This window comes from Lithobates pipiens, unplaced genomic scaffold, assembly GCF_037356315.1.
Source record: "Lithobates pipiens isolate NorthernLeopardFrog02 unplaced genomic scaffold, aLitPip1_a1.2 Scaffold_6, whole genome shotgun sequence".
Lineage (NCBI taxonomy): Eukaryota > Metazoa > Chordata > Amphibia > Anura > Ranidae > Lithobates > Lithobates pipiens.
Genome location: NW_027507881.1, coordinates 4,777,598 through 4,788,606, shown reverse-complemented (window position 1 = coordinate 4,788,606; position 11,009 = coordinate 4,777,598). Strand labels below are relative to the sequence as shown.

At 47.5% G+C, this 11,009-nt stretch overlaps 1 protein-coding gene across 2 annotated transcripts in view; it reads right to left on the bottom strand.

Annotated features, from left to right (window-relative positions):
• LOC143958199 (alpha- and gamma-adaptin-binding protein p34-like) overlaps nt 1-11,009 on the bottom strand; it is a 56,675-nt gene that overhangs the window by 11,385 nt on the left and 34,281 nt on the right. For both annotated transcript variants that reach the window (XM_077467667.1, XM_077467668.1), the window contains exons 6-7: nt 10,277-10,353; nt 7,127-7,226 (exon numbers count right to left, since the gene is read on the bottom strand). In XM_077467667.1, the coding sequence (XP_077323793.1) occupies nt 7,127-7,226; nt 10,277-10,353 (177 nt within the window). The remainder of the gene's footprint in view (nt 1-7,126; nt 7,227-10,276; nt 10,354-11,009) is intronic.

Genomic DNA, 11,009 nt, shown 5'->3' with positions numbered 1-11,009 from the left:
ACCTGTCTAGTACAGGATTCATAATCCAAGCAAGTTGATTATGGGCTTAGGTTTTTTTTTTTTTATTCATATCAAAAAAAAAAAAAATAATAACATTTAGGCCGCGTACACACGGGCGGACTGTCTGCCGAAACTAAGTTCGTCAAACAGTCCGCTCAAACTTTTGAATGAACGAACTTGCCCACACACGGCACTTTTTGAGCGGACTAAGTTCGTCGTACTAAGTCCACGCAACTTTTGAAATGAACGGACTCGCCCACACACGAGGACAGTCCGCTCATTTCGAGCGCGTGTCATGGTAGGCGGGGCCCGCGACGGAGACGTCGCTGGCTCCGCCGCCTGGAATGGACTTAAAGGGGAACCCCAACACTGAAAAAAATGGGCGTGGGGGTTCCCCCAAAGTCCACAACAGACCCTTGTCCGAGCACGCTACCCGGCCGGCCAGGAAAGGGGGGCGAGCGAGCGCGCCCCCCCTCCTGAGCCGTACCAGGCCGCGTGCCCTTAACATGGGGGGTGCCTTGGGGAAGGGGGGGGCCGCGCGCCCCCCCCACCCCAAAGCACCTTGTCCCCATGTTGATGAGGACAAGGGCCTCTTCCCGACAACCCTGGCCGTTGGTTGTCGGGGTCTGCGGGTGGGGGGCTTATCGGAATCCGGGAGCCCCCTTTAATAAGGGGGCCCCCGGATACCGGCCCCCCACCCTATGTGAATGAGTATGGGGTACAATGTACCCCTACCCATTCACCTGAAAAATAAAAGTACCCAAAAAAAAAACACAACACGCGAGATAAAATATTTTATTGCACAGCTCCGGGGGTCTTCCGTCTTCGGGGGTCTTCTCGCCAGACTCCTCCGCTATCTTCTTGTAGCTCTTTTGCTAGCGGAGGAGTCCGGCTTTCTTCCTCCCCGCCGCCGGCCTCTTCTCCCGACTTCGGGGGTCTTGTCCCCCTCTTCGGTTCTTCTGCCGGGCCACCGCGCCTTCTTATAGCTCTTTTGCAGGCGGTGGCCGGGTCTTCTGTCGCCGTCGCCTTCCGTTTTTCTTCTTCTTCTCCAGGAGATGTTGACACGTCGCTCTCTCCGGCCGGAATGCCAGAGCCGCGCTGCGCGGCCACTTATATAGTGACAATGGGGCGGTGTCACATGGTATATGTCACATGGGTTGGTCACATGGGTTGATGTCACATGGGGACTATGATATCGTAAGGGGGCGGGGTCACCATGTGACCAACCCATGTGACATATACCATGTGACACCGCCCCATTGTCACTATATAAGTGGCCGCGCAGCGCGGCTCTGGCATTCCGGCCGGAGAGAGCGACGTGTCAACATCTCCTGGAGAAGAAGAAGAAGAAGAAGAAGAAGAAGAAGAAGAAGAACGGAAGGCGACGGCGACAGAAGACCGGGCCACCGCCTGCAAAAGAGCCATAAGAAGGCGCGGTGGCCCAGCAGAAGAACCGAAGAGGGGCCCCCCCTTCCCCAAGGCACCCCCCATGTTGAGGGCACGCGGCCTGGTACGGCTCAGGAGGGGCGCCGGCCGGGTAGCGTGCTCGGACAAGGGTCTGTTGTGGACTTTGGGGGGACCCCCACGCCGATTTTTTTCGGCGTTGGAGTTCCCCTTTAAGTCCATACCAGGTGGCGGAGCCCGCGACGTCTCCTTCGCGGGCCCCGCCTACCTGGAGACGTGCTCGAAATGAGCAGACTTTTCTCCGGGCGGGAACAGTCCGCTCATTTCGAAAGTACAGCGGACTGGCCCACACACGGGCGGACTGTCCGCTGAAACCAAGTTTCAGCGAACAGTTTTACGGAAATTCCGTAAGACTTTGTTCGTCAAACAGTCCGCTGAAACTGTCCGCTGAAGCCCACACACGAGCGGACTGTCCGCTGAAACACTGTTCAGCGGACAAAGTTTGGCGAACAGTCCGCCCGTGTGTACGCGGCCTTAGAGATTTTTTTTGGGTGATTTTTAAGATTATATTCAAAATTTAAATTTTTTTTCTGAATTTTTCGGTATTCAGTAATAAACTATAATCAGTATTTTTTATTTCTAAAGATTCTCATTAACAGTTTGTCGTCCAGAATAGTTGTACCGTGAGTGGGAATACTGGTACGTTACGGCCTTCCTTTCTGAGCTCTGTGATTGGACACAGCACAAGTTTGGCAGCTGATTTCAGCCAATGATTTCAAGTCAGCTAATTGGTTGTGGCCAATCACACACACAGAGTGTTTTTTTTTTTGTTTTTTTTTACAAAAACACAGAACTCTGTGTACTGTGAACAGCGATCTAGCCATTTCTTTTCCCTGCAAAGCAGAGAGAAAAAAACAGCCAGATAGTTAAATAAAAGCAACACACATTACACATTGTTAGGCACACAATTAAACCTTTGATTGCTCCTAGATGTTAACCCCTTCCCAGCCAGTGTCATTAGTGCAGTAACTGTGTATAGTGTTATCACTGTATTAGTGTCATTATGGATGTCAGTCCGTGTACTCTCGAGCCCAGGGGCGGACTGACCATTTGGCCTCTCGGGCACTGCCCGAGGGCCCCCGGGCCAGTAGGGGGCCCCATCAGGATTGCCAGCCTCAGTAAAATCAGGGACATTATGTAAAAATTAGTTTTTTTTACATCTGTCTCTGAAATGTCCCTTACCGACATCCTTTTGGTCTAAAAATCCTGAGATTATAGCTGCCCCACCTCTCCAGTACCTTCTCAGCCAATAGAAACATGTCTGTGTATACTGTGTGTACATGTTTGTGTATACTGTGTGGCCCCATAATCTGATTGCCCGGGGGCCCCCAAGAGTTGTCAGTCTGCCCCTGTTCGAGTCAGTATCAGCAAGCACCAGATTGTCCATCACAGTATAAATTGCTGATCAACGCCATTACAGTAGAGTGTCTTAGTTGCAAAAAATCTATCTATACACACACAGCTATATATAGGGTGTGTGTGTGTGTGTGTGTGTGTGTGTGTGTGTGTGTCTCAATGAATGTCAGTGTGTCATGGCCAAAATTGTTGGCACCCCAGACATTTTTCCAGAAAATCAAGTATTTCTCACAGAAAAGTATTGCAGTAACACACATTTTGCTATACACATGTTTATTCCATTTGTGTGTATTTGAACAAAACAAAAAAAAGGGAGGAAAAAAGCAAATTGGACATAATGTCACACACAACTCCAAAAATGGGCCGGTCAAAATTCTTGGCACCCTTAAATGAATATTTGGTTGCACACCCTTTGGAAAAAATAACTGAAATCAATCGCTTCCTATAACCATCAATAAGCTTCTTACACCTCTCACCTGGAATTTTGGACCGCTCTTCCTTTGCAAACTGCTCCAGGACTCTCTTATTGGAAGGGCGCCTTTTCCCAACAGCAATTTTAAGATCTCTCCACAGGTGGTCAATGGGATTTAGATCTGGACTCATTGCTGGCCACTTTAGAACTCTCCAGCGCTTTGGTGCCGTCCATTTCTGGGTGCTTTTTGACGGATGTTTGGGGTCATTGTCCTGCTGGAAGACCCAAGATCCCAGACGCAAACCCAGCTTTCTGACACCGGGCTCTACAGTGCGACCCAAAATCCTTTGGTAATCCTCAGATTTCATGATGCCTTGCACACATTCAAGGCACCCAGTGCCAGAGGCAGCAAAACAACCCCAAAACTTTATTGAACCTCCACCATATCTCACAGTAGGTACTGTGTTATTTTCTTTGTAGGCCTCATTACGTTTTTTCGGTAAACAGTAGAATGATGTGCTTTACCAAAAAGCTCGATCTTGGTCTCATCTGTCCACAAGACGTTTTCCCAGAAGGATTTTGGCTTACTCAAGTACATTTTGGCAAACTGTAGTGTTACTTTTTTAGGTCTCTGTGTCAGCAGTGGGGTCCTCCTGGGTCTCCTGCCATATCGCTTTATTTCATTTAAAATGTCGACGGATAGCTTGCGCCGACACTGATGCTCCCTGAGCCTGCAGGACAGCTTGAATTTCTTTGGAACTTGTTTGGGGGCTGCTTATCCACCATCCGGACTATCCTGCATTGCAACCTTTCATCAATTTTTCTCTTCCGTCCACGCCCAGAGAGATTAGCTACAGTGCCATGGGTTGCAAACTTCTTGATAATGTTGCGCACTGTGGACAAAGGCAAATCTAGATCTCCGGAGATGGACTTGTAACCTTGAGATTGTTGATATTTTTCTATAATTTTGGTTCTCAGACAGTTCTCTTCTCCTCTGTTGTCCATGCTTAATGTGGCACACACAGACACACAATGCAAAGACTAAGTGAAGTTCTCCCCTCTTTTATCTGCTTTCAGGTGTGATTTTTTATTTTTTTTATATTGCCCATACCTGTTACTTGCCCCAGGTGAGTTTAAAGGAGCATCACATGCTTGAAACAATCTTATTCAGGCTGGGTTCACACCGCTGCGGCAGCGAGAACCGGATGTGATTCGCACCGCACTGCAGTGCAAATCACATCGGATCTCTGTAGCGATGCGAGTTCAGCCATACAGATAGTATGGCTGAATTCGCATCGCACCCGGCCCAAACTCGCACAGGACCCTTTTTTTGGTCCGCAGCAGAATTGGATCGCATGGGGGTTCACACCATGTGATACGATTCCTGTCCGAGTTTGCAGATCGCACTGCGATATGCGAACTGATCTGTGGGTGTCATTAATGTTTCACTGACACTCCCAGCAGTTCGCATAGGGCAGTGTGAACTGCCGCCGGGAGGCATGCGATGCGGGAACCCGCCGCGGATTCGTGGCGTTTCCGCATCGCTCCAGTGTGAACCCAGCCTAAGCCACAATTTTGAAAGGATGGCAATAATTTTGACCAGCCCATTTTTAGATTTTTGTGTGACATTATGTCCAATTTGCTTTTTTTCCTCCCTTTTTTGTTTTGTTCCAATACACACAAATGGAATAAACATGTGTATAGCAAAACGCGTGTTACTGCAATACTTTTCTGTGAGAAATAGTTGATTTTTTTGGAAAAACTTCTGGGGTGCCAACAATTTTGTATTATATATATATATATATATATATATATATATATATATATACATACACACACATATAAATATGTATGTATATATATATATATATAAATATATATGTGTATATATACACAATTTTGGCCATAAGTGTGTGTGTGTGTGTGTGTGTGTGTGTGTGTGTGTGTGTGTGTTATTTATATAGATATATATACACACACACACACACACACACACAAATTATATACCGGTATACTGTATTTTTTGGTGTATAACACGGTTTCCCCCTGCAAATCTGCGTGTTATACAACAATATTTTTATTTATTTTTTACCAACGGGGGGTGGGGTTTCACCCATTGGAGGGGGGGGGGGGGGTGTCAGGCCGGCTGCCCCGCCTCTCCTGGCCCTGGGACAGAGCTTCCATACTTTAAAGTTAAGCAAACATTACTGCCAGCCCTTTCTCATACAACGCTCCTCCTGTGTCACTCTCAATGTAAATGGAAGCTTGTAATAACCCAAGTAACGCCGCTCGTTACGGCTGCTCTCTTCCTCCTGCTCCGCCTCCTCCTCAAGTGTATCTTTTGATTGGGAGGAGGAGAGAGGTCATGTGACCATCAGTGAAACAGAGGAGAGTCACATGACAGTGTCCACGAGAGAGCGGCGTCAATTGAGGTATATAGAAGCTTTGATTTACAATGAGAGTGACACAGGAGGAGTGGTGTATGAGAAGGGGCTGAGCAGGTAAAAAAACATAAACAAACTGCAGGTAGAATGGTCTATAGAGCCATTAAAATGGCACCTCTCAATAACAAAATACAGGCGCTCCCACAGACCTGGAACAAGCAAGAACTGACATGTGCACGTGTCTGACAGTTTTCTACAGATAATGACTAGATACAGAGTTATGTACCCTGAATGTCCACCAACAAGAATGGCTTTGCTAAAGGACAGTATTTTGTTTTTTCTTCATGTGGAGAGCAGTAGGGTAGGCCACAGATATATCAGGCACTGGATACAGTAAGGCAAGCCGCAGATATATCAGGCACTGGATATAGTAAGGCAGGACGCAGATATATTAGGCATTGGATACAGTAAGGCAGGCCACAGATATCATATCCGGCACTGGATACAGTAAGGCAGGCCACAGATATCATATCCGGCACTGGATACAGTAAGGCAGGCCACAGATATCATATCCGGCACTGGATACAGTAAGGCAGGCCACAGATATCATATCCGGCACTGGATACAGTAAGGCAGGCTGCAGATGATATATCCGGCACTGGATATAGCAAGGCAGGCTGCAGATGATATATCCGGCACTGGATACAGCAAGGCAGGCAGCAGATATCATATCCAGCACTGGATACAGTAAGGCAGGCCGCAGTTGATATAGCCGGCACTGGATATAGTAAGGCAGGCCGCAGATATCATCAGGCACTGGATATAGTAAGGCAGGCCGCAGATATCATATCCGGCACTGGATATAGTAAGGCAGGCCGCAGATATCATATCCGGCACTCTGGATATAGTAAGGCAGGCCGCAGATATCATATCCGGCACTCTGGATATAGTAAGGCAGGCCGCAGATATCATATCCGGCACTCTGGATATAGTAAGGCAGGCCGCAGATATCATATCCGGCACTCTGGATATAGTAAGGCAGGCCGCAGATATCATATCCGGCACTCTGGATATAGTAAGGCAGGCCGCAGATATCATATCCGGCACTCTGGATATAGTAAGGCAGGCCGCAGATATCATATCCGGCACTCTGGATATAGTAAGGCAGGCCGCAGATATCATATCCGGCACTCTGGATATAGTAAGGCAGGCCGCAGATATCATATCCGGCACTCTGGATATAGTAAGGCAGGCCGCAGATATCATATCCGGCACTCTGGATATAGTAAGGCAGGCCGCAGATATCATATCCGGCACTGGATACAGTAAGGCAGGCCGCAGATATCATATCCGGCACTCTGGATACAGTAAGGCAGGCCGCAGATATCATATCCGGCACTCTGGATACAGTAAGGCAGGCTGCAGATATCATATCCAGGACTGGATACAGTAAGGCAGGCCGCAGATATCATATCTGGCACTTGATACAGTTTACAGCACCAACACTCACCCACAACAGATTCAATCTGAGAATCGCAATGACTTCCAGAATCTCCACCTCGTCCTGGATCCGCAGGATGTACTGCAGCCTCCCCGCTGGACACCGAGACCTGAGAGACAGATAAGGGCATTGACTCAATTCCACAGACATGGCTAATTTGTAGGAATAAGCCACTATTATCTATTAAAAAAGTGTGAGGTACAAAAAAAAAAAAACCCAAGAAAGATCCCTACTCACCTCTATGCTGTAGCCTCGCTGTGATGCTGCAGCTGTCCCCCGTTGACACTAAGTCTTAAAACTGAGCGATCAAATGACCACTGATCACTCACTTACTAGCTCTGAGCAGAGAGCAGTAATTTGTCAGCCACCAGGTTTGGGGGTTCTAACGAATTCTCTAGCAACAAATACTGATTGTTACTTTGTTACTTGTAAACAAAAGTGCCAGAAAAATCCTGGGGGTCAAGTGTTAAAAAGATGTACCTTTTTTAACACCATAGTCAATTTATTTACACTACAATGAATGAGCTGAAAATACACTAATTACCAAAAGTATTGGGACACCTGCCTTTACACACACATGAACTTTAATGGCATCCCAGTCTTAGTCCGTAGGGTTCAATATTGAGTTGGCCCGCCCTTTGCAGCTATAACAGCTTCACCTCTTCAGGGAAGGCTTTCCACAAGGTTTAGGAGTGTGTCTATGGGGATGTTTGACCATTCTTCCAGAAGTGCATTTGTGAGATCAGGCACTGGATGTTGGATGAGAATGCCTGGCTTGCTTTCTCCGCTCAAAATTCATCCCAAAGGTGTTCTATCGGGTTTAAGTCAGGACTCTGTGCAGGCCAGTCACGGTCCTCCCCCCCAAACTCGCTCATCCATGTCTTTATGGACCTTGCTTTGTGCACATGTGCACAGTCATGTTGGAACAGGAAGAGGCCGTCCCCAAACTGTTCCCACAAAGTTGGGAGCAGGAAATTGTCCAAAATGTCTTGGTACGCTGACACCTTAAGAGTTTGCTTCACAGGAAATAAAAGGGACCAAGCCCGAACCTTGAAAACCAACCCCACACCATAATCCTCCCTCCACCAATGTTTGGCCCAGTGCACAAAGCAAGGTCCATAAAGATATGGATGAGCGAGTTTCGGGTGGAGGAACTTGACTGGCCTGCACCGAGTCCTGACCTCAACCTGATAGAAAACCTTTGGGATGAATTTTGAGCGGAGACTGCGAGCCGAGCCCTCTCGTCCAACATCACTGCCTGACCTGCAAAGGCTGGGCCAACTCAATATTGAACCCTGCGGACTAAGAATGGGATGCCATTAAAGTTCATGTGCGTGTAAAGGCAGGTGTTCCAATACTTTTGGTAATATAGTGCATTTCGAAACAAAACGATGCCAGCTGTTTTTAAACTGCCAACCCTTTGGCAGTTTTGGTGTCTGTGCGGTTTTATCCATAAGCTAGGATGACAGACAGCTGCTCACTGACACTGAAGTTTTTACAGTTTAAACCAAGTCCTCCCACTGACACCAATGATGGGGCACTATTCCTCCCACTGACACAAATGATGGGGCACTATTCCTCCCACTGACACCAATGATGGGGCACTATTCCTCCCACTGACACCAATGATGGGGCACTATTCCTCCCACTAATGATCGGACACTATTCCTCCCACTGACACCAATGATGGGGCACAATTCCTCCCACTAATGATTGGACACTATTCCTCCCACTGACACCAATGATGGGGCACAATTCCTCCCACTGACACCAATGATGGGGCACAATTCCTCCCACTGACACCAATGATGGGGCACAATTCCTCCCACTGACACCAATGATGGGGCACTATTCCTCCCACTAATGATGGGGCACTATTCCTCCCACTAATGATGGGGCACTATTCCTCCCACTGACACCAATGATGGGGACACTATTCCTCCCACTGACACCAATGATCGGACACTATTCCTCCCACTGACACCAATGATGGGGCACTATTCCTCCCACTGACACCAATGATGGGGCTCTATTCCTCCCACTGACACCAATGATGGGGCTCTATTCCTCCCACTGACACCAATGATGGGGCTCTATTCCTCCCACTGACACCAATGATGGGGCTCTATTCCTCCCACTGACACCAATGATGGGGCTCTATTCCTCCCACTGACACCAATGATGGGGCTCTATTCCTCCCACTGACACCAATGATGGGGCTCTATTCCTCCCACTGACCCCAATGATGGGGCACTATTCCTCCCACTGACCCCAATGATGGGGCACTATTCCTCCCACTGACCCCAATGATGGGGCACTATTCCTCCCACTGACACCAATGATGGGGCTCTATTCCTCCCACTGACACCAATGATGGGGCTCTATTCCTCCCACTGACACCAATGATGGGGCTCTATTCCTCCCACTGACACCAATGATGGGGCATTATTCCCCCCACTAATGATGGGACACTATTCCTCCCACTGACATCAATGATGGGGCACTATACCTCTCACTGACACCAATGATGGGGCACTATTCCTCCCACTGACACCAACAATCGGGCACTATTCCTCCCACTGACACCAATGATGCGGCACTATTTTAACCACGGACACCAATGATGGAGCACTAGTCCTCTCACTGACACCAATGATGGGGCATTATTCCTCCCACTGACACCAATGATACATTGTAGTAAAGTGTAATTTCTTCAGTGTTGTCACATGAAAAGATATAAATATTTACAAAAACGTGAGGGGTGTACTGACTTTTGTGATACTGGAGGAGAATTTGTTCCATCTCTGTGCATCACCTGAGGCCAGTCACATCGCTGGGTATATGGAAGGGTTTCCAACCAGCTTAAGCTGTGAAAATGAAAGCTGGCAGCCGATTTGTTACCGTGCACAGCTGATCCAGTCTTGGTAACTTCTCTTCATTATTTTAGGGCTTTTCATAGCAGAGCGGATAGATATTGTATCTGTGATATGAGTGGGTGGAGAATTTCTAAAGGACCCCATTTTCAGCTGACTTTTCAAGCCACGCTTCCCTGCTCTAGAAAATGGTTCAAAATACACAACAGTGGATGTGGCATGGCCCAGCGCTCAGTACCAACTGCTGCCATTAGTATCCTCTGACATAGTGAAGATACCCACTCACGTTATCCTGTGGATCTCCGCCGCTCTCTGTGCCAAGGTTCACTGCTGCCAAGGAGCCGAAGATCCCAAAGGACTGTTCTGGAAATACATAGACATGATTTACCCACTCAGGATGTCAGTAAGCAATGGGCATGGTATGGCTGGCAAACACAAGAACAATCCTTAACCACTTGCTTACCAGGCACCTAAACCCCCCCCTCCTGCCCAGACCAAAATGTCAGCTTTTATGGCCGTCACTCTTTGAATGACAATTGAGCGGTCATACAACACTGTACCCAAATTACATTTTTATAATTTTTTTCCTCACAAATAGAGATTTCTTTTGGTGATATTTGATCACCTCTGGGTTTTTATTTCTTGTTAAAAAAACAAATTGTAAAAAAAAAAAAAAAAAAAAAAAAAAATTATATACAAAATCGTTTTTATATTTTGTTAGTAAATTTTGTAAGCAGGTAGTTTCTCCTTCATTGATAAACGCTGATGAGGCTGCACTGATGGGCACAGATAGGGTGACACTGATGGGCGGCACTGAACGCTGGCACTGATAGGTGAAACTGATATGCAGCACTGATTGGCACCACTGGTGGGCATTGATAGGTGGCACTTGTGGGAACCCGATTGCTGGCACTTACGTACTGTGGGTACTGATTGGTGGGCACTGATTCTTGGCACTGGCAGGTGGCACATATGAGGCTCTTCCTTTTCAGGTACCGATGTCCCTTCAAACAGAAGCC